Consider the following 25,195-nt stretch of genomic DNA (forward strand, 5'->3'; position numbering starts at 1 on the left):
GATATATTACGTTATTGTCACTACCCCAGATCCAAGATGCTTTTAGAAACTAAAGAGTATCTGAGCAAGATAAGGCCATCTCTTTTATGTCGGTGGCATCCCTTTACAATTATTAATATTAATACAAATTGTCACCTTATTTCTCAAGAAATAAAAAGAAAGGAAAAATAGCTATTCCAGATTTTGTCTATAAGTGTCCAACTGTAACTTTCTATAGACTCCTTGCCTTTATTGTCTTGTACTTCAATTCTTAAGGGCTGATTTCCTTGTATTTGTTTCCTTAATTTCAAAGGATTTTCTCTATAAGTATGAAAGGCACGAATGAAAATAATATGAAATACTTTAAATTCTTTAATTATGATTTTAGGCTCAATGCCAAGATTTGGAGTAGAATATAGAAACAAACAACACATATTCATTCTTCAAGGATTTATTTGTTGGAACATTTTAATTTTAAAAGCATTTTTAAACTAAGTAAAATTACTTTGAGACATTAACTTGGAAATTGTTATTCCAACATTATTATGAAGTAAAAAAAAAATTGAAGATCTTTGAAGCACAAAATATAACAAATTTATTAATCATAACAATGACAGTCACCAAAGAGTGTTATGGTTTTAGCACTATGGCACAGTAACAATAGATGAAATTGGCCTTCAAGTTGTAATAGTCATATTTACCAGACAACCGACAGCACTGTAATTATATTGAATGATGTTGATGGAAATATCTTTAAGGTGATGATGCAGATCCGGTCACAGCACATCGGACATTTCAGTAGAGCTGTAAATTGGATGGTATTTAAATTAAAATTTGATGGATGATCACTGGTATTCAGGTCCATGAAGGATTGCAAGGAAATTTTGAGACACTTATGGTGAGGTAGCTCTTGCATATAGAGGACCAGCTAGTTCAGGATACTTCAAGGACAGAGCTTCTATTTATTAATTCAGGTTCTTAGACTTGCACACTGTTAAATTCTAGTTATTTTGTTAGTAGGGTCAGTTTAGAGGACCAGCTAGTTCAGGATACTGGAAGAACAGGGTTTCTATTTATTAATTCAGGTTTTTAGACTTGCACACTGTTAAATTATAGTTATTTTGTTAGTAGGGTCAGTTTAGTCCTTTTATTCTTATTGTCTTTTTGCTAATTCTTTATTTACTTAAGTGAGGGTATTGCTGTAATTTCACTATTTATTATAATGAAATAAAAGCCTGGGCAGCAGTTGAGATTAGTTACTACAATCTCCTCTGCTCTTCCAGCCCTAGTTCTCTTCTCTCTTTCCTTCTCCTCTACTATTCTAGAACTGTTTCTTCTTATTTTTCACATTAATTAAGAACTGACTAGGTCTGTTCCCACACCTAAATGGTTTATCAGAGGAGATATATATTGAAGGCGACCCTAGATTGTTAAAGGTGGATGAGAGACAGAAACTTGCTGATGGGCCATCGACAATCATTCATAAGATTAGAAGAGCAAAGTTGTTAGGTTCACAGTGAATCCCTCATTCCATTGGGTTCCAACATTGTCCAACTCCAAAGAAGAAAGCCAAGGAGAGGAATTTCAAAGACAAATTTAGAGGGATCATCTAATTTCTGAAAAAAAAAACTTGAAATGCACTGAAATCTTAACAAATATATTTAGAAAATAAGAAAATAGAAAAAAAACATAAAAAATTCAGAAAAAAAAACTGCAGAAATGTATTAAAATTATGGTAGCCACTGTACAGCCTAGATAAAATCAAGTAACCAAAGAATCATCCCAATTACATGGGGTCACATGAACCCTTTTTTTTATCAATAACAATAAGCTTTATTAATGAAGAAGTTTTGTGATACTTTAATTACAAAGGGCTCCGTAAACTGTCTTAACTCCCCCACAACAAAAACAAAGAAAGAAACTAAAAATTAGCCCAAAACAGAGATTCCCTAAATGCCCTTGCTTGGCTAACCCATCAACAATTGAGTTAGCACTTCTCTTCACCTAGCTGTACTTCACCTCAATATCCCTACTCAGCCATTTAAATTTTTTCTTTTCATTGCTTATCTCCACAAACCACTGTTGTCTCCCTTTAGCCACCTAATCACCACCTCCGAGTCCCCTTCAAGGACCAAGCATCTGATGTTTTATTCTCTTGCTCTTTGGATTCCTTCCATAACTGCAAAATCTCAGCCCTAAGAGAGTCACCCTCTCCAATTGGGCCTGAGAACAAGGCAGTAATAACCCCATCCTCATTCCTGAACACTCCCCCAATCCCAGAAGGCCCTGGATTCCTTAAGCTACTACCATCAAAATTCAGTTTTATGAATCCAGAGGGAGGAGGGGACCAAGAGGGCCTAGGAGTCCTCTTACATTGGACAGAGGTAGCTATCTCTTTCCAATTTCTCAATAAGTCAGCCATGGAATAATCTGAGAACAGCTCCATAGATTTCAGCCAGTGAGCTACCCTTAAGTGTGTCAGTTCTAATAAGTTTTCCGTGGTTCTTTCCTTGTCTGAAAAGATTCGTGAATTTCTCTCTTCCCATACGGGCATATCCATTGTGGAATCGTGAGCCCTCAAATAATTTCTTGCTACTACCAATCAAGTCCTTTTTTATATGATCAGCAACCAATAAAGTCCTTATTGACCTACTCCTAGCTCTTCTAGACCCTTTTATTTGCTACATATCACTTCTTATTGACACATTACATATTTACATGGTCTTCTTTGCATATGCCCAAACGATTTCAGCCTACTTTCCCTTATCCCAGTTGATTCTACTCCTAGATTCCCATGAATATTCTCATTTTTAATTGTATTTTTTCTAGTTTTACCATTTATCCATCTTAGCATTCACATTCAGCCATGCAATTTTTTGAATATGCTACTTCTTGACAGTCCAATAATATGAAATTATTCAGTTAATTAGACAAACCAGTCAATACAGCACAGTGCTGTTTCTCCCACTACAATTAGAACTTTCAGAAGGATCAACAGTCTTCCCCAGACACTAATTGTAAACCACCTAACCTGCAGCTTCCCTACTACCCACAAGCAACTCTCTGGCCACACAGCCCCTTTCACTCTCAAATTTGATAGAGTTTGAAAGAGACCACCTTCCAAGAGTAAAACAAAAGATTCCAACCATTTAAATCTGGGAGGAACCTAACTTCCTAAGGGACACTCATTAGAAATCCAGCTGGAGTCTCCATCCTCCCACCACAATAACTAGAACTCTAACCCACTTTGTTAAGGGACATCCCCTGTTTTGTGTCTGCAGTGATATAAATGGAGAAGGAGAATAGTAATAACATGGTGGATGTTTTTCAAACAAAGGCGAACTTGGAAGGGATTAAGGGAAAGAGGCAGAAGAAGTAGTGCATACTACATAATTAGTTTCCTTCTCCTGGTTCAGGGCCTCAAGTCACTAGCTTGCAACATTGAAGGTATGAAAACCTAAAGTAGGATGGCTTTTATTTTATTTTAACACAGATTTTCTTTTTCTCCCTTGCTTTCTTTTCTTACATTTATTTATTTATTTTATTAGGGATATGTTGTGACACCAATCTTCCAATCAACTCAGGTAATTTGATCTTTCCAGTCCAATTTTCTCATTTTTCAAGTACTTATTATAGCTGAACTGACCAAATCTCCCAGGTTTAATGGTTTATAGTGGCTCTTTCCAGTTCCATTTGCAAACATGAAGCTTCCCTATCCATATAAAAAGATGAAAGCTGGTGGAAAGACAACTCTGATGCTGAACAGGTGATTCAGGAACTGAAGAGTCAATTGGTTTTTTTTTATGTTTATGTATTTTTGTATTATTTACAGTATAGATATCGTGGTGCTATGTGGTGCTTAGTAATGTTCTTATATTTCTTTTCAAGACAATGGCTATTGAAATGGGATTCATCTGGCTAAGTAGCACAATATCAGCATCTATTTCCACTTCCACTTACTACAAGAATGTTATGGAGTGTAAAGTGTCATTTTACTTGGGTTAAACAAGCTTGTTTAGTAGGTATCACAGTGTCTTTTTTTTTGAAGAATAAAGAAAAAAATTTATTAAAAAGAAAAGGAGATACATCAGAGGTGATAAGATATCACCAAAAGCAATACCAGCCCCAAACCCACAAAATGAACCAAATACCCCACAGCATACAAGCTTGAATACCCATCCAACCCAAGATAAAACCCAAAACCAACCCAAAGCAAATCCCCAAAGAAAACAACAAAACCCCTTCCTGAAACACCACCCTTCAGATTAAATCCGTGAGAACATCATCCTCCTGGTCTGAGACATCCTCATCCCAGACCTTGCTTCCTTTCGAAAGTAATTTTTTCTTCAATAACTCTTCCTTTTTTCTTTTCTCGAATTCCTTGAAGGTTCTCCTGGAAAACTCCTCCCCACCCCAGAAAAACAGACCCAGGCTTTTCCCAATTGTAACCTCTCTATCCACTAATTTCTGAAGAGCTTCATCACTTGATTCTCTGTTGATAGTATCACTACCCTTCTTCAACTTGTTCTCACCAGGGACAATTACAGCACCTCTTAACTTGTTCTCCTGATGTTCCTTCGTCTAATGGGGAATCGAAGCCTGAACTTGCTTCATTGCCTCCCCATGGTGTCAACCGGATATCACCTTGCCTCTCACTCTTTTCCTTCTATACATCCATTTGTATTTTTTTGTACGTCCTGCCCCCACTAGGCCAATTTTGAGCCTAGTAAAAACCTGTCACATGTACAATGTTATGGTTTCTCAAATTAATTAATTTCTTGTTAATTATCCCATTGGTCTGTTCCTCCTCCTCCCCCTCAAGTTTGCTCCTTCGGCCATCACATGTACAGTGTCTCATCTTTCTGAGATTTTTCAACTGTGGAAGGAACCCAACCAAACAGCCAATTTCTTTGCATTTCATTGTATATGCAAAAGGAAGCTCTCATCTATCTCAAGTTTTAAAAGGATGATGTGAGGCAATGAGTGCACAAAAAATAAACAAATTTAAATGCTACTTGCTGTAATTCTGTATTTAATTCTCTTAATTGAATAAAATTCTCATTTTGCTGATAAAAAAAAAACAAATTTAAAAGTGTATAATAGCCAGAACCATGTCACATGGAAACTTCAAAATGGGTACCGTGTCCATGATGGACAAATAAATTTGTAGAGAGAATTCCATTTCTGATGCATTATCCATGACATGTCCTTGCCTTTTCTGTATAACATAGCCAGTAAGTTTCTTTCCCAGTCCCTATTCTACATGAAAACACACAAAAGAGCTCCATGTCTCTGGTTCACAGAAAGACAAATTCAAGCACCATAAACTGAATAGATTGCAATATAAATAGAAAGCCTACTGGTATTGAAGTTTTTCATCATGTCAATTAAATTGTTTTGAGTTATACTGACAAGAAAGCAACCTGAAGCTCAACATCAACATAATCAGCTCCCACTTCCATGGCTAACTGAAGTGCATCTGTTCGTGTTTTCTCATCACCTTCATATTCACCACCTTCCCATTTTGGTCTGAAAACATATAATTAGAATAGTCTAGATAAAGATATCCCGATCACATAATGGTTTTTCATAACATGATGAAAATGCAATAAGTGATTTATTTACTCATAAAATCTGTTATCTCAGTTGATATCTATACAAAATAGATGAAAACATTAACACAGATAAGGCAAGACCTCCCAAAAGTTAATTCTTTTAGGACATGGCTTACATTTAAACAGAATATGATCAACATACTCAACATTTTACATATACTAGTGAATGTGCACATACTTTGCACATGGTAATTTCAGATGATGATGATGGTATTAGTAATATGTGTCCAATTTCTTTTATAATTTTTCTATATTTCTGTATATAAAAATAATTCTTATTTACCACACATTTCTTTTGTTTAATATGATGAATATATAAAAGAAAGGGCAGCCCAGTGTATGAGGCTCCCGCCAATGCAGGGTCTGGGGAGGGACAGATGTACACAGCCTTGCCCCTGCACATACAGAGAGGATGTTTACAAGATTTGAACCCTGGTCACCCAGGTTGCAATGGAACAACCCAACTGTTGTGCCTAGACTCACCCTATATATAATATTAGAGATGTGCTCAAATGTTTCCTACACAGTTTATGTATTTTTTTCATAATTTTTTGTGTTTTAGTTTTTATTAGTTAATTATGACATCATGGGTTGACCCAGATGTTTGAATTGATCATTTGCCACATGGTCAGAAGAACAATTTCATTTTTGGTTAGTCTATAAAAAAAGACATGGGTTTTATATTGATAAAAGTATTGGATAAGGATCTAATCAATAGAATTTACTGGTGAGAAAAACACCTTAAATATAACATTTAATGAGAGAAAATGGGAGTTAATACCTTAAAAAAGACTTTGTAAGAGGGAATTAAATGAGATGAAAATTAGTCACTCAAATTACATATTATGATATCACAATTAGAGAAGGGGACTAAATTCAAAAATAGGAGTATTTTAGTCAAAATAAAGTTCCACAAGCTCGTTAATACTTTAATAGTAGTATAGATAAAAATAGATGTGTTCAATTTTTTTACAACTTTTTATATTTCTATGTGTATAAAAATAATTCTTATTTATAACATAAATTTTTGTTTAATATGATGAATATACAATACTAGAGATTGCCCAAATGTTTTTTTTTTTTTATTATGATATCAAAGGTTGACACATTTGACCCAAAAGTTGAATTATTGACCTGCCACCAAATAGAAAAATAATTTCATTTTTAGTTGATTTTAAATTTTGTATTTCATTTATTTTTCAATAAAAAACAATTTAATTATAACATTTATTTTTCTTTAATATGATTAATATAAAATATTAGAGGCATGCCCAATTTTTTTACAATTTTTTTATTTTTGTATTTATTTCTATTTAAAAAGTATTATTTAACTATGACATCATGGCCCATTTAACCCAGATGGCTGAATTGCTTACCCGTCACTTAGACAGAAGAATGGTTTCATTTTTGGGTCAGTTTTTAAAATTATGGATTTTATGTTGTTAAAAGTATCAGATATAAATCTAATTAGTATAATTTATTAGTGAGAAAAAATACCTTAAATATAGGATTTTATGTGAGAGAATGGGAGTTTATACCTTAAATGTAATACTTCATGAGGGTGAATTAAATGAGATGAAATGTAGTAGTTCAAATTTCATTTTCAGTTCCCACAATTAGAAAGGTACTAAATTCAGAAATAGGGGTGTTTTAGTCAAGAAAAATTCCACACCCTCGTTCATAGTTTTAATAGTAGTATAGATATGGATGAACTAATCAGTATGGACTATGGATTTCTCAAATCATGTCATAGGAAAGGGGGAGTTTCAATAGCTAGAATAGAAACCAAAGTTGATGAATGGAGGATTCAAAATGTATTCATCAAAAAAATAATGGAGGATTCAAAATGTCAACTCCCTTTAACATTCGCTACCAATAGTAAGCCAATTAGTGTAACACCTCAATTTTGGTCCTTAGTGTAATCTAAAAGTGAAAAAATGAAAGTATAAGACAAAGTTATGCTATCCCCACTACAAATCTTAAACTACATGACTACATCTTCAACAAGTACATACCACCTCACAAGCATAGTTTTCAAGGCGCCAAGGCGAGGCAAGGCAATAGGGAGTGCCTAGTCGCCTAGTTGCCTAGGCGGGCACCTAGCCGTCGCCTAGGCGGTGGATTTTTTTCAAGTAAAAACATGTATCCTAGGGTAGTTCCCTAGGTTCCATAACCATATTTCCTTAATAAATATCCATAACTTTCATAAGAAAAGTATAAACTTCATGTTAAAGTATAGAAAATCAACATATTCCAACATATTCATGACAAGAAAAAGAAGAAATTTCAAAAAATATAGAGGCTGAACCCCTATTTCTGTTACAGGAAAAGAAGAAAAAAAGAGGTGGATGAAGAAGAAGAAATTAGTATATAAAAACACAAAATTAGTAAAGAAAAAGAAGAAAATGTGTTGATTGGACAACATTTTATGTTCTTTCTTACTTATTGGTTCAGGTTTTGAACTCTTTGAGGGTTCAATACAGCATTTAGCAATGTGTTTGTGTTGATTAAACCCTAACAAATAAGAAAATAACAAAAAGAAATCAGTATATAAACACACAAAATGAGTATTTTAGTTTAAAAATGTCTATTTTATAATTATAACCTCAAAAAATTAAGAATATAAAAGTTTGTTATAACACGCTATAGAAAACTGCTTGGCGATTAGGCGAGGCGAGACTCCAAGGGCGCCTTGTTGCCTAGGCATTGCCTTGACAACTATGCTCACAAGGTCCTTGTGGTACTCAAACAGAACCAAGTTCCAACTTCCAAGTGTTTCGTTCCAGGTTTTATATCAGATTCTAGTGATTTCAGATTGATGCTGGACCCACCCAAAGTTATGCTATCCCCACTACAAATCTTAAACTACATGAATACATCTTTAACAAGTACATACCACTTCAACAAGGTCCTTGTGGTACTCAGATGGAACTAAGTTCCAAGTGTTTCCTTCCAGGTTTTATATCAGATTCTAGTGATTTCAGATTGATGCTGGACCCACCCAAAAGCAACTGCTTGATGTGGCTAAAATGGGTCTGAGCAAGCTGGAATTAGGCCGCAAAACCCTCAGCTTGTTAGCTTAACACTTAGCTTAAATTTAACAACCAACAGGGATTGGACAGAATGTATTAGGGGTTCAAAATAACAATAAAAGGGAACAGGTCTAGAAGGGGTGTAAGAGAATAGGAAATACACCCTACAGGTTGAATGAACATGTTGGAAGTTTGGAACAGCTACTCAGAGGCTTAGGAAGGTCATAGGGATTGAAACAACAAGAGATAAAAATCAGTCTGTAATGGAGAGAAGGTAAGAACAAAAGATTAAGAAATTGAGGTTAACAACATAACCAACTGATGGTGGCTCGCATAGTTTTCAAGGCACCAAGGCGAGGCTAGGCAACAGGGGGCGCCTTGTCACCTAGTCACCTAGGCACTGGATTTTTTTAAGTGAAAAACATATATCATAGGATAGTTCCCTAGGTTCCATAACCATATTTCCATAATAATTATCCATAATTTCCACAAGTATAAACTTCATGTTAAAGTATAGAAAATCAACATATTCGTGAGAAGAAAAAGAAGAAAGAAAAGAAAAGAAAATATAGGGGCTGAACCCTATTTTTGTTACAGGAAGAAGAAGTCTATAATGATGATGATGAGATCAAGTTCTAGAAGTCTATGAAGTTTGTTTTTACATTTGCTAGAACTTGTTGTAATTAGACCTATTCATGGGCCGAGCTTGGGCTTGGCTTTTTCCAAAATTTGAATGGACCCTGCCCAAAGCCCGAGCCCAACACAATGTAAAGTTAGGCCCGGCCCGTGAACGGGTCTAGTTGACAAGATGCACTACATGGGATAAAACTCATACCTACTTCGGTTTACCAAAACCTTATAGACCAATGGTTAAGTTAGAAGAAGTTCTTAAGCTTTTTCCAAACTCATTACTAGACTTAATTATGAAAATAATAAGTTTGGAACCCTAAGGAGTCGATTCTCTGACCATAGGAGTCACCTATTCAATGGTCTAAGGTTAAGAGTTAATCATTAGTCAACTACCCATAAGGCAGTAGTCGACTACCTGTGACAACCAAAATTGGTGTCACCTAGTAGTTGACTGATTACCTACAACAATCGAGCTTGGCGTCATACTGGTTTTTACTAGTAGTCAACTATGCGTGACAACCGAGATTAAGTTATGGGTTGAGAGTTGATATCAAATCTCCACTCCTTTTTATTATATATATATAAGGTGTATCAATTAAAGTACCAATACCCTTTGGTGATACACAAAGGTGTATCAATACTCTGAACCATGGATTAAACCCTAACGAATAAGAAATAATAAAAATGAATTAATATATAAACACATAAAATGAATATTTTAGTTTAAGAATTCCTATTTTATAATTACAATTTCAAAAAATTAAAAATGTAAAAGTATTTTATAACACAACATACAAAAATGCTTGGCAATTAGGTGAGGCGAGCCTCCAAGGGTGCCTTGGCAACTATGGTGGCTTGGTTGGTAAGTTTTCTGGTTGGTTGTAGTGGAGACTTGAGATCAAATCCCACTGTCACTAGGGTTGAGAGTTATGGGTCTGGGGGACAGCCGAACAGGCTACCCTCTATTGTGTAGACACATAAAGCTCAAAAATAATAATAAAAAAAGGAGAGAGAGAGAGAGAGAGAGAGAGGAGGAGATACACAAGTAAGATGAAATAAGTAAATAAAACTTAGAGAGTAAAGATAGAGCCTAATGGAGTCAAGATCATTAGGTTTCTCTAGGAGTTAGCATCTAGAGATCAGCACCAAACCAGAAAAGTTGTGAGAACAATTTATCTTTCATTTATTCATTCCATCAATGCTCCAAAGACTGTTCATATGGGGTTTACATAGACAATTTAAGATATCCCTTTTGGGATTACAATATTTATTTTCCTAAACAATGAAATTAAAAGAAGAAATCTTTACTACAAAATGAACTTTCTAAATCTCCAAATAGTCAGCAAACCTTGAGGATCTAATCAAATCCTACAATGATTTGACTATGATAATCTTGAGAAGATTTGGTTAGAATTGAATCTTTTCCATAACACATTAAGTCTATATGAGTTGGAAACCAACTTCTTGGGCTTGCTGAAATAGAACACCGATTCAACAATTTATTGAGCTTGAGCTTTCTGAATTCAGGCCCATGGAATTGAATCAGATTAATATCAGATTTGTGAAAATTACTTGCCATCGTGAGGGCCATTGGAAGGCACAGGAAGATATGGTTTGACTTCCCTTCCTCAACCTTTGGTGCTGCATCATGGATAAATAATTTATTAAATGTCACCTTATGTCAGTTGGTGCGTCCAATGTTTTAGTAATAACTCTACCACTGTGGGGGGGGGGGGGGGGGAGGGGGTGGAACTAGTTTCAAGCTATGCCAGTATTGCCTTTAACTGTGGACATGGGACATAAAGGTTTCCTGTTTGAGAGAATTAGGGAGGTCAAATTATATTTACTGACTCTAAAGCGAATTGAGAGTCTAAAATGTTCTCAGAGAACTGTAAATGCATAATGAAATCCCTTCTTATCTTCCATTCCTCTATAATCTATTTGAAGTTATAAAAGCTAATTTGAATCGTTTGACATTCAATAACTACTACAGCTCACAACTATTCGAACTTGGAAAATGCAGAAACAGAAGCAAAACTCAATGCGATAACATGCAGAGCTTCGGCAATACCTGTATGTGCAGAGCGTGGGTAAAGGACACTGTTTAATAAGGACTTCGAGATCTTGGCGAGGGTTGAAGTTTTTTATGTAGTCCAACCTGACCTCAACGAGGTCCACACCAGCGGCCTTCGCCTTACCCATCTCGATCAACATCTGATCAACCGATCGGCCCATTACCGGTGCACAAATTAGAGTCGAATTCCTCGCCATTCCTTCAACACTCCCTTAACTTAAAGAAGATACGGAGAAACCAACAGAAACTTGAGAAAGATAACCAAATCAAAACTCTTCAGCGCGACTTTTGGAAGAGATTTACAGAGAAAGCTGAAAAGAAACACTAGAATTCGAACAACAGAGATGCCAAGGTTAGGCCTGATTCCATTAGATGTATGGAACAGAGAAGGAAAAAGGCAAGAGAAACACCAAAAAGAGTATATTCCAATGGTAGGTGGGGTGGCTGCGGCCTGCGAGTCTGCTAGCGTGGTGACTGATGGTGAGTTTGGTGACCGGTGAGATTAATATTGACTGCTTGCGATATGAGCGCTCCTCACACCGACTTCACAGCCACATCCCACTAAATCTCACCGTTTATTGAGAACATCTCCCATGAATATAACAAATAAAAGTACTGAAGATGTGGCCAGAGCATGCTACGAGGTCGTTAGTAAGTAAGTCGATAATTCATGAGTCCTGAGTCCTGACCGACAGATGAAAATAATCGGCGATTCGTCGACTGCTTTGGACTTAACCGTTATCTCGTGGGATTTGGGACTTTGGAAATGCAAGCAAACTAGATCAGCACGGCCCTGTGGGCACGGGAAGTTTGGGTCTAGGGGTGGTAAATGGGTGGGTTGAGTTGGATTTGATTGGATAATTAGGAATATCAATTTATCCATATTCACCCATCAAACCTACCATGACCCATCATCAATGCTTGTTAAAGGGTTATAACTCACTCTAACCTGTGATCATTCTAAATCACTTATATTGACTCACTTTACCCATGCATATTGACCCTTATTCACCCTCATCCATACTAACCCACCTACCCTCACCTATAAAATATAGAAACAGGGTCAACTCATATATTAAAAAAACAGCTTTTGAGAGAATAAACTCTCTCGGGTCTACCAATGCTATAAACGGGTCAGGTCAACCCGTATATCCGAAAATAACGTTTTTGAGGGAATCATCCCTCGAGATCGTTGTATAACAGAAACGAATCGACCAACTCGTATACCCAAAAATAACATTTTTGAGGGAGTAATCTCTACCAAGGCTACTACATGGCAAAAATGGGTCGAGTTGATCTGTACGCCCGAAAATGCAAAAATTATGTAGAAAAATATCAAAAACTTTGTAGAAAATGCAAAAAAATTGCAAAAATATAGAAAAAATATCAGAAATTGCAAAACTTTTGTAGGAAAAATGCAAAAAAACCAGCGAATTGCAGAAATGCATGAAAACACTAGAAAAATGCAGAAATCATGTAGCAAAATTGCAGGAAATTCAGAAAAATATAGAAAATTTGCAAAAATGCAAAAAATACCAGAAATTGAAAAAAAAATAGTAGGAAGTGCAAAAAAATGCATAACTTTTGCAGAATAATTGCAAAAAATGCAGAAAAGACCAGAAAATGCATGAAAAGACAAGAAAAAATGCATAAATTATGTAGAAAAATACCAGAAAATTAAAACCCGACCAGGCCCGACTTACCCATATAAGATGACCCAATCCTAGGACCCCAAACTTCTAGGCCCGCTACGGATTAAAACATATATTAGGCCCATAAAAGAAAAGTTGGGGTGCCAAGTAGGGATACAAATGGATCAGATCAGATGGGAATCTGGGTATATCCGAAACCGATTCGATAATATAAATCATGAATTTGATCTTATTTGAAGATCCAATAGGATTTTATAAAGGCTATTTCGAATCCGAATCTGTTAAGGATATTTGACTTTGATCCAAACCGATTTAATTGCTGTAAATCTTAACAAATTATTAAAAATAAAAAACATAACTGTTTATATAAAGAAAAACAAAAAAAAAACAGCAATTTTTTCAACTTTATCATATATATACATGTCTTTTTATAAAAGATAATACGATCCCTAATTTTGTTAGATTCAGATATCCTTGTATGATGCACATGCTTTGTCAAGTGAATCTGAAGCAAAAGGAACTATGACATATGTAATTGGACCGAGATGGTTCAAGTCCAACCCATTCATTATTTTTAGGTTGGACAGGTTTTATTATTTTTTTTATTAATTTGTGTTAGTTATTTTTATTAATTAATCTTATAATAATAATAATAAAAATAAGAATTTCTTTCATTTTTTAATAGAATTTATTTTCAATAATTAAAAGGAATTTAAATCATCCAAGTAATAATTAATTATAATTATTATAATGTTATTAAGTGAGTTAGATAGCGCTCCTTTTACTTTAATTTCCTACGATTCGGATCGGATTCAAATTTGGGAGAAACACTAACAAACTTACAACCTAGAAAAATCACAACCAACAAAATTAGAAAGAAGAAAATAATTTAGATTCCAATCATTGAGTTTGAGCCTTGAATGGCCTAGGGTGGCGATCCAGTTAGCAGATTGGTTTCCTTCCCAATGAATGTGATTGTGGCGATGCTTTGGGTTTGGCTTTACATTATTTTAGGCTCTTGCTTCGGGTCGGGCCCATTCAAATTTTGAAAAATCAAGCTTGAGCCTATTCCATGAATAGATCTACTCTTAACTCCTTGATTCAACCTTTCAGAGAAAAATAGAGCCGTCTTTGGTCTTTAGCCCCCCATTTGAGAATGCATACTTTTAAGTACTTATTTTACCAATAAGCACTTATATGCCTTTGGGGAAAAACTCGAATAAGTGCTTATTCCATAAAATAAGCCCATTTTGGAGAAGCCAAAAATTTTTGGCTTATTTTTAAATGCTTTTTCAACAAATGCTTATTGTATTTTTGGCACGTCTTGGCCTGCCATATAAATTTCAAAATACCTAAAATACCCCATTTTGAAAGAAGTGCTTTTTCACCAAAGACTCATAAACACTTATTAGGATAAACAGTTATTTATCCAACCATAAATGTGCACGTAGCAATTTTAAATAATGATGATGTAATGATAATAATGTCAGCGTTCTTATAAGAACTCTTGTAAAAAAGATAGGTAATGAATGCAAAGCATAGTATTGGTGGAAACTATTGCTCACCACATGCATGGAAAAAACTAATTTGCTTTTGGGTCAATTTTAAATTTTGTATTCAATTCCTCTATTAATAAAATAATTATTATTTTTCACACTTATTTTTGTTTAATATGATGAATATATGATATTAGAGAAGTGTTCAAATTTTTTTTACAATTTTTCCAAACTTTGTTGTATTTTTGTTGTGCTTTACCTTTTTAAAAATTTATTATTTACTTTTGACATAATGGGTAGACCCATTTAACCTTGAAGGTTGGGCCATTAACCTACTATGCACCTAGACAGGAAATCAGTTTTGTTTCCATAGTTTTAAATTTTGTATTTGATTTACATCCTTATAAAAATAATTCTTGTTTATCACATTTATTTTTTTGTTTATTATGATTAATATATAATATTAGAGTTGTGCCTAATTTTGTTTATTATTAATATACATCCTAATGTTCTATTTTAAAAATTATTATTAAACTATAACATCATGGCCCATTTCACCTAAATGGTTGAACCACTAACCCACCACCCAAATAGAGAAAAAAAAAATCATTTCATTTATGGTTCAGTTTTAAATTTTGCATCCAATTTCCATCTCTAATAAACAATTTCTTATTTATCATGCTTATTTTTGTTTAATATGATGAATTAATATATGATATCGGGGATATACCTAAAATTTTCTATAGTTTATTATATTTTATCTATTTTGAATTTTTATTATTTAGTTATGACATCATGGATTTACCCATTTTATCCAAATGATTAAATTATTTACCTACCACATGGACATAAAGAAAAAAAAATAGTTTCATTTTTAAGCTGTAATGAATTTAATGATGAGAAACAAAATTAGCCTAATATAATACAATACGGGAGAATTTAATAAATTTTAATTTAGGACTTTGATAAGAGGGAATAGAATTAACTAAAAAGTAATATTCAAATTACATTTTCTATGCTTATAATAGAAAGTCTCCCAATTTAAAGGAGGTATTTTTGTCAAAAAAAGTCTAAAATCTATGAATCCATTCCCACTTTTATAGTATTAATATTAATATATAATATAATATAATAAATTCACATAAAAGGCCAACAACTCTCTCAACTATAATAGCCATTTTCATCCATCCAAGCAAAAGAATTATGTAATTATACAAAAGGCTGTGCAATAATCACATGAATTATGATCAGTAGAGAATTTCTTAGGGAGAGAACACTTTCTCTTACCAAAGTCACTACCTTTAAACAAGGAAATAGTAATGGAAAACTCCATTAGCACTACAGGACATACTAATGGAAAACAATAAAATGCTTGGAGGAGTGATCTGTCATTCCAGTCTAACTAGGTTATATATTTAAATAATTCAATGAAAAGCAGAAAGTATAACAAAAAATCGGAAAATAAATTAAGATTTCAACTTACACATAAAAAATCAATAAAAAATACATAAATTTAGCTTAAAAACCAAACAATTAAAAAGTAAAAGCACCACAATTTTGAGATGCTTGTAATTTAAACCAAAAGAAAAACCATAAAAGCAATGTTAAAGACTTAAATATTTTAAGTTAATAGAAGGATAAGTTTTTGTTATTCTATGGGTTTCATTGTAGGTAATGGGTACAATGCTAATGGTATTGCATTTTGTATTATTCGATGGGTTTCATTGTAAGTAAATGTAGTTACTTGGGTAAGTTTTTCCTGGGAAACACTTGCTCGTGTAAGTGCATTTATCCATATTCTTTTATTTCTCATGTAAATAAGGTAATGACTATTTTAGCCACAAAAATCTATTATTAAAAAGGGCATTTTTGTCCCATTCAAGTGTTGGCAATTTTCCTCCTAGGTGGGAAAGTTATTTACCCACTTAGGAGATGGGTAAGTGATACACAAGAAAATAAACTTTCCTTGATTCCCACATAAATCTGAAAAAAGAACATGTGATTCTTGATCAATGGAAATCAAAATCACATTGACCAACTTTTCCCCCTCAAAATCTGAAAAAAAAAACGCCCCCTAAATCAAAGGTTAGCCACTTTAGAAAGCAAAGAAAAATAGTGGAGTTTCAAATCTGAAGTAATGACGAACAAAAGTGAATTTTAAATAACATCATTTGAATATTTTGTGTCATACCTGGATAAATTTTGGTAGTAAATTATACATATAATCCAAACAAAAGGGAAAAAAACCTTTTTTTTTTTGTTGGGACTAATAGCTTGGGCTGTTGGTAACATTTTTGGGCAAAACACACAAAGTTTTCTCAAACAAATGGAACAAAACCTACCACAAGGGTATGACTCTAACCAAAAAATTAAATCACATTTGGTTTCTACTTTCTAGTATACTTGACCCTATATGTTAACAGCCTCTTTCAGTCCTAATATCGGACGATGTAAGTGTAGGCCTGTCGATGAGCCGGGTCTGTGAATCACTCCATTGGGTTGGTTTCGGTTTTAATTTTTCTCTTCCGGTTTGGAACTGGCTTTGGCTGTCCTGAACTGATTAGACCCGAACCGATTATATATACCTGTTTTGTTACTTCATATGTAATATAAATATTTGTCAATTTATTGTGGCCTTTTTCCGGTCGGCATCAACTTTGATATTTATTGTAGTCTATTTATAGGTTGATTTTTACCATGATTAGTCACATTTAACAAGTTATTGAATAAAATGTTTCTTTTTTTCTTATAAAAAATGTAGGTCTTAAGTATTAGCATAATTTTTTATTTAATCGGGTCCAATTAAGTTAGATCCAATTGTCCCGGTTACTCATTGGTTTGGTACCGGTTTTGAAAAAATAAAATCGATCGGGTCTGGTTCAATTTCAGTACAATCAGTTTAGAATGATTCTACCCTATCCCGAACCAGATCCAAACCGTTGACAGCCCTATGTAAGTGCATCCATCGATCTACTTATTCCTTTTACTAAGACCTTATTTTCAACAAAAGTTTATTCTCCTTAATTTTGGTGATTTCTATTAACCAATCCAGAACATATTTAATTGAATTTGCACACTTCCCAAACTGATAATTGTTTTTGCAAAGTAGGCAAGGCCAAATCCCTTTGAACTTGTTCTGGGTGGAGCAAATGAGACTCTGCCCAAAAAGGAAGAAACAACAAATTTCTGATAGATATACACCCTCACAAATGTGAGCATTGACAACAGGAAAACATTAGGTTGGCATCAACTTCTGGTTCAAAATCAATGCATAATGCACAATGACTCAAATGGTATTGTCTTGGTCTCATGTGATGTTTGTAACACACATCAATTGCAAGATAGACAATAATTAAGCCTGTGATAAAGCACTAAGAAAATTTATTTTTATTAAGTCTAAATCAAGAAGAATCATGGGTGATTAAAAGAAAAAAAAAAAGAAATTTTGATACACTATCTATGAATAGTGAACAACCTTAGCTAGAGCATACAACTACTACTTTACTCATGCATGCATAGATATCTTTGATTCCTTACATGTTGTAGTTAAACCATATATTGTAGAAATTGGAGAAGTATTAAAAATGTTAAAAAACATTCATCAAAGACCAAGGAAATAAATACACAATGTTAATAGTATTCTTATATTACTATAAGTTTCAGAGCTTGATAGCAAGCATATATTATCAATTCAAATTCAATCCAAAAAAAAAAGAACCTATATACCAACCAATTCCAAATTCAGTTTCCTTAAAATTTTAACTAATATACCCAATAGTCCAAAACTATTAACAAAAGAAAGAGTAATACGGTATGCAAGGTTTCAAATATCGATACATACCGATACGTCAGATGGGGCGTATAGTGTTTCAACCCCACATTTTCCTTTTTTTTTATTATTATTATTTTTTTTTTTACAAAACCTGTTCAGAGGGTCAGTCTTTGGTGTATGGTGACCCACCGATATGAATCGATACATGATGAAAATTTGAACCTTCACTACTACACTCATTAGTTGTTGGGTTGTAGTTGTAGTGAGCTTTCAAAGGGTTTAATTCCATTTTCAGAGTATGATGAGTATGAAAGGGACCTCCCTCCTTCCTAGACATTTCAAAGCTTAAAATACAAACCAAACAGAAAATAAGAAACAAACTCAAATATTACCTACAATGTGGACCTCTTCCTCTATTAAATCTGATATCTTCATTGTCTCTTTTTTAAGAGTGGTAGAAATCAACATTTCGGATTTGGATGAAAGGTGGAAAGATATAGTTTTCATACTGGTCCTTAATTAGACATTGATGACCGAGTGAAGTAGAGATGTTCAGAGAGATGTGGAAAAGGAGAAGGATGAGGTGTGATGGAAGAGTCTCATGGCTTCAAGTGAGTTGCCTTATTTAGAAGTTGTTTGGAAAGGTGAAGCAATTAAGAAGTCAAGAAGTTGAAAAATGTTTGAATATATGTTCCATTAATAATAAAACAACCTAATGAATTTACAACATTAACCCTATTATAAAAGAAAAAAAGTATAATATATAGGGGCATTTTTATCATAGAAAAGTCCAGAAATTGAGACCCATTATATTGTTTCTTAGGGGATAGGACATGAGCGTACTGGTTCTTATTCCTGACCTTTAAGGCTGTATTTGGTTTGAAAGAAAAGGTAGGAGAGGGAAAGGTAGGGATGTCTGTACAAATTTTGTACATATTTCCTTACCTTAAACCTTATATTTTCTTTCAAATCAAACAGGCTGTAAGGTTTTTTTTTTTTTTTTTTTTTTATTGACTAAGTGTACCCTTATAGTTTGAAAATTGACTAACGCACTAACTCTACCATTACCATTAGGTTCTGTTAGTATTCCATTAAAACTCATAGGCACATGACATATAGTTTTTTTAAAAACCCAATTTTACCCTCTGCCTCCGACCTCTCCTTCTTTCTCTCTCCTTTCTGCATTGGCCTCTTCTCTCTCTCTCTCCTTCTTTTTCCCTCTTTCTCTCCTTTATCCTAAATAAGGGAGATCCGCCGCTTGGTCCGGCTAAAACACAAAGGAAAAAAAGGAGAATAGGGGAGATCCGCTGCTGCTCTCCGTCGGTGATTGCTGCTATTGCGGTTGCCATTTGCACACCAACACATAGGAAAAATAGGAGAACGGGGGAGATTTGCCACTACTCTCCATCGCTTGGTCCAGCTAAAACACATAGGAAAAAAAAGGAGAACAAGGGAGATCCGCCGCTGCTCTTTGTTGCTTGGTCTGGATAAAACACACAGAAAAAAGGAGAACATGGGAGATCCGTCACTGCACTCCGCCGGTGGTTGCTGCTATTGCGGTTCCAACAATTCCGACGAAGAGAATGAGAGAGAGGGAGAGATCTGCCTAAGGAACCCAGATCTGAGTATCTCTCATATTCTCAGGTCTGCAAGGAACCTAAATCTAAAATCTAAGAGATACTCAGATCTGAGATCCGATCATCATCCGCCATTCCGACAGTTCCAACAAAGAGAATGAGAGGGATAGGGAGAGATCTGAGTAAGGAACCCAGATCTGAGATATGAGATCTCGTTATCATTCACCATTCCAGCAGTTTCAGCAAAGAGAATGAGAAGGAGAGGGAAAGATCCGAGTAAGGAACCCAAATCTGAGACTTGAGAGATGCTCAGATATGAGATCCATTCGCCGTTCCGATAGTTCCAGTGAAGAAAATGAGGGGGAGAGGGAGAGATCCAAGTAATCTATAATAGAGGGTAAAATAGTCTTTTTCATATCTCTATTGATGCACGTTAATAATTAAGAAAGATTAATCGATTGTCAGAAACAATAGGAATAACCTTAGTCAATTTTCAAACAATAAAAATACACTTAATCAATTAACTAAACCAGTTTAAAAAATTTACCTATTAGTTTTTAGTTTGTTATATAAAAATTAAAGTTATTAAACAACGACAAAGCTGAAGCCATTGAATCTGGAAAAACATTGGAAATACATGAAATGAAATGATGATCGAATGGTCTGACCTATCCGAGTAGCTGAATAAAATTAAAATTTAATTGTCCTCGTCAAGGTTTGCAGGTTGGTAGTCATTAACGTCCCAAATCATGAATATGTCGGGCAATACTTGGCTCTACATAGTACGTACCCATTGGAGAACATGCCACCTATTAATTTTCAAATTTAAAGCCTGGAACCTAAATCCTAATTCCTAATCCAAAAATTTAAATTTTAAACCTTAAATCTTATAAACCCTAATCCTAAACCTTAAACCTATAATCTAAAATCTAAATCCTTAAACCCTAAAACTTAATTCCCTAAACTCTAACCCTACGTTTTAAATCCTAAAATCTAAATTTTACTCTTAAACCCTAAAATCACTAAATCCCTAAACCTTAACTCAAAATCTTAAATTTATTGTATAAAATGTCGTAAGTTGGACCACCTTAACTCAAAATCCCATGCCCTCCAAGGGGGTAGGAGCCAGGTATCATGTGAATATGCCACTCCCATTGTCCCACCTCTCTTGTAATTGTTTTAGAAATTAAGTATTGTTTTTAGGTAAACCTCTTAAATTATTCCTACTGTTTGCGAAATTGACCAACTATATCTTTATGGCCTTAAGTACCCTTAAGTTTTCTGACAATTGACATGCTGATAAACACTAAAGGAAAAAATGAAATATCGAATTTATCCTTCACTATTCATCAAATTTTCAAAATAAAACCCAACTTCCAAATGCAAATATGGCAGAATGGTGGTTGACTCTGGAACGATGTTTACTATGTTCCCAGCCCGGTTGTATAAAACAATGGTGGCCAAGTTCAACTGCCGAAGAGCAGATGGGACTTGGTTCGTGTTATTACTACGAATCAATTAAGAACCGGAGAACTCAAGTCATCATAGACTTGTCAATCAAGTCATCATAGATATATCCAGGCTTCTGTGTTTTTGGTAAGTAGGCTTGAACCCAATGTTAGAATTGAACCGAAGCACCAAACCATAGTGCTAGTGCAAAAGGGTAGTGGAATACAGAGCTTCATATTGGAATGACTAAGTGTTTGGTACCCTTTATGTTTATTGAATAAACAATGGTACCCTTTTTATTACTACGAATAAAAAGGAACAGATTGCAATCGTTTATGACAACTGGGCGCCACTAGGCGCCACTTCAGCGTAACAGTGAATAAACGCCTGGCCGTTTATAGAAGTTTCAAAAAATAACTTCTAGAAACGGCTGACATGCACATAAATCAAAGTTCACCTTTTACATTTTTTATGTATATATAAAAACAAGAAAGAGAAAATGCTGAGATGACGCCTATGTGGCACCATCAATAAACATTTATTGAATAAACGTAACGGTACCAAACATCACCTAAAGGTTTTCATATCTACATGTGTGAACTTAGTCAATCTGTTCCTTCCCTAGCGACTCAAATTCCAAATCCCACGACTATAGAATTTTGAAGAATACATGCTTATCATCAATCTAAATTTTACGCTGCCATACCATGTCTTTCTTTTATTTACAAGAACGAAAATGAAATCCCATCCAAGAGTTGGTTACCCTCTAAATTACAGCAGTATCAAATTGAATTCGGAAAGAAAAAAGAAAAAGAAAAAAAGGAAAAAAAAAACTTCAGTCCACCTCCCAGGATGGAAAAGAAAAATATCAGCCGAATTCTCCAACCTAAAAAACAAATAGAGAATCAGCTTACATCCGTCAGCTCCAACAGTTGGTGGAAGACCCAAAAAGAAAATATATACACCTAGACTAAGTACAGATCAGAAGCTAAAGCAGAGTCCCCCCTTGCTCCCTAGAATCAGTTCAGTCCTCCAAGAAACTACTTAAAACCACAAATCAGGAAAATCCAATTGCAGCAATCCTTGCTCGTCATACTCGTATAGCCCATACCCATCATCTCCCTCTAGTTCAATGGGATTCAGCAGCTGATACAATAAATCCGATGGACTTCCACGCTGCAATTTTTCAGAGCCACCTAATTGATCGTACTCATTCTTCAGTCCTGGCCCAGGAGTATTTGGACCCAGCATCCCAATAGCTCCTCCATATCAAACAGTTCTTCCAATGAAAAGTTCTGCGCATCATCAAAATGATTGCATCCACTCTCACTGAACTGAGTCAAGTGACCAGAATTTATTGGTCCTTGGGTGATCCCGTACCCTCAGAATTGTTCAGGATTCATGGGTTCCACAGGCTGCTCTTCCTTCGGCTCTTGCTTAACTATATTCATTAGTGCTGGCGCAGCTGCTTCCATTGCAGTACAAGGCTGACTGTAAATCCCCAACTCACACTGCTCTGGCTTAGGTTCTACCTTTGGGAGATTCACCTTCAATTCCTCAGCTAAGCAAAATTCAGAATAGCTGGATGAAGTGGTAGCTGAGTATGAAGATTCCATCGATGCAGAGCTTTCAGGAAAGTTGAGACGTGCACAACGACCATACATGGTTCTGGCAGCCTCATCGTAAGCAAGAGCAACTTCGAGAGCGGTGGAGAAGGTTCCCAACCAAAGCCGACTTCCTCTGTTCGGTTCTCGAATCTCGGTGACCCACTTCCCCATGTTCGCTGCCTGACGCCTCTGTAGTTAGGCAAAGCCGGCTCCATGGGAATCACTTGTTTTCTGCCTCTACAATCGTTCTCCCCAACCATCATCACCGTTAAGAGGAGAGCTCCGTTCAGAAGTTGCAATGGCCGCCGTAACCTGTGACGACGATACCATAATCACCGCCAGGCGCCACTGCTGCAACTTCTACCAGTGGTGGTGAACAAAAAGGGTATTTTAAGAATTTTAAAATACCCTTTTTGTTAAGAGATTTACCCTTTTTTTTTAATCAAAATGAAGCAACTTTGTTGTAGAGATTTGTATAGATAGAGCCTCCTTGAACTTATATGTTATGGCCAGCTGGCCTTTACAAGCTGTATATGCTAGAGTATGAGCAATTGTGTTTCTAGATCTATTTACAAAAACAAAAGATACTTTAACAAAACATTTGCAGATGGTAGTGAGTTTGGCCCAGTGTAGCTGCTCAATCCATTCAAGAGGTTTACTTTTACAAGTTTCTAAATATCGATGGCGTATTGGCCTATATCAGTTTTTTTTTTTTTTTGTTTTATTTATTTTTTCAAAACTGATTCAAGGTTGGGTTAAGTCTCGAATACTCTCTAAACCATGGTCTGACTCGATACACCACCTGTAGAGGCATATCAAAAAAGCCCCGATACAATACATATTGACCAATACAAGTCGATACATGATGAAATTTTGATCCTTGAATCAAAAGAACCATCAACTTGGAATATGTTTGTTAGATGAGTATTACGAGACTGTTGTAATGTTACTAGTGGCTCTTGATGAGGGAAAACCGACCTCGGAAAGCATGTATGTCCATGTAGAACATTTGTCCTTAGTGAGGATTCCGTCCCATAGGAATTTCCAAATAAAAACTTGGACCCGTGGGGGCAAGTTTTGGATTCCATAGAAATCTCCAATTAAAGAGGGGAGTTGAGGTGGATGGGGTTAGATCCATTAGGTATTTGTATACACATGAAACAGTAAGTTCCTCTTTTGGAGCTTTGGTCCAGACCATGAGATCTGATTCCATTTCTGGATTTGGATGTAAGTATATGATGTGTGGTATTTGTGATGAAGTGATAGTATCCCTCAACCTTTGTTGGTTCCATGTACCATCCAAATGCAACATATCGACTATTTTCATGTCTTCTAATAGTCAAAAGATGATGTAAACTTTTGTATCAAAATCTTAACAGTTTGAAGGCTATTTGGTTAAGGCACGTCTACTCACATGTTTTTCTGTGCAAAGATGAGTTGAAAAAAAAGGCAAAAATCTCCATTTGGATCTTTTCAAAAATATCCTAAAATGGGGTTCTCGTGTCTTTTTGGGGATGTGGTTTTCAACGGCTAGATTTTTTCCCAACCAAATGGGAAAAGACCAAAGCTTAGGTTGCCGGGCTTCTAAAAAACTGACAACCCGCATGAAAATACATGCCAAATAGGGCCTAAATAAAGCTTTGTTCATATGTTCACTATGGCGAAAACCAAGTTCCCTTACGCTTTTGGTAGGCACAATTTTGACCAACCTATTGTGTGCCTTGTGTTTTTCTTTGAAGTTACCCACCAGTAATCTCGGGCAATTCTCTATAATGTGGAATGAATATTTTGTGGTAGAAGACTCGTTAACATTTGATATGAGGGTATTGATTGAGCTACTACCTTGATAAGGGTAGTTTTCCCGGCATAGGAGAGGAATTTAGAACTCCAAGAGTTTACTTTAGATTGAATTCTATCTTGAATATTTTGATGGGAGGAACATTATTTGTCTTTCAAACCAATCCTTGCCCCCAAGTATTTTGAACCCACCATGGATTTTTTGATGTGAAGAGCCGCTTGAATGAATTTTTGGTGTTGCCTTGCAACGTTTTAGCTGAAGAAAATGAATGACTTTCCATGATTTAAACTTTGTCCTAAGAGAAGTTCAAAATCTTTTAGAATCTTAGCAAGAAGTCTCACTTGAGAGAGATCCTATTTACAGAACAAAATGCCATCATCTGCGAAGAGAAGATGAGAGATTGCTTGACCATCACGACTAAGTTTTACTCCTTGTAGTTCACCCTGCGATCATGGTTCAAAAAATTGATACGATACGGGAGTATCGTATTGTTTGGGTCCCGAAACACCTGTAT

The 25,195-nt window shown here is 35.0% G+C and overlaps 1 protein-coding gene and 1 pseudogene across 4 annotated transcripts in view; both read right to left on the bottom strand.

Moving 5' to 3' along the window:
- MEE32 (dehydroquinate dehydratase, putative / shikimate dehydrogenase) overlaps positions 1–11,809 on the bottom strand; it is a 55,206-nt gene extending 43,397 nt beyond the window's left edge. For 2 of the 4 annotated variants that reach the window (XM_088899933.1, XM_088899932.1), the window contains exons 1-2: positions 11,328–11,808; positions 5,403–5,508 (exon numbers count right to left, since the gene is read on the bottom strand). In XM_088899933.1, the coding sequence (XP_088756059.1) occupies positions 5,403–5,508; positions 11,328–11,527 (306 nt within the window). In that variant the 5' untranslated portion in view covers positions 11,528–11,808. Of the gene's footprint in view, positions 1–5,119; positions 5,234–5,402; positions 5,509–11,327 lie in introns of all 4 variants that reach the window. The other 2 variants (XM_088899931.1, XM_088899930.1) reach the window with 2 other exon arrangements.
- A 10,118-nt stretch (positions 11,810–21,927) lies between these two features.
- LOC104590236 (dehydration-responsive element-binding protein 2A-like) lies at positions 21,928–24,750 on the bottom strand (annotated as a pseudogene).
- Positions 24,751–25,195: the final 445 nt, after the last annotated feature.

The sequence above is a fragment of the Nelumbo nucifera genome, chromosome 3 (assembly GCF_055504915.1).
Source record: "Nelumbo nucifera cultivar China Antique chromosome 3, China Antique-T2T, whole genome shotgun sequence".
Taxonomy (NCBI): Eukaryota; Viridiplantae; Streptophyta; class Magnoliopsida; order Proteales; family Nelumbonaceae; genus Nelumbo; species Nelumbo nucifera.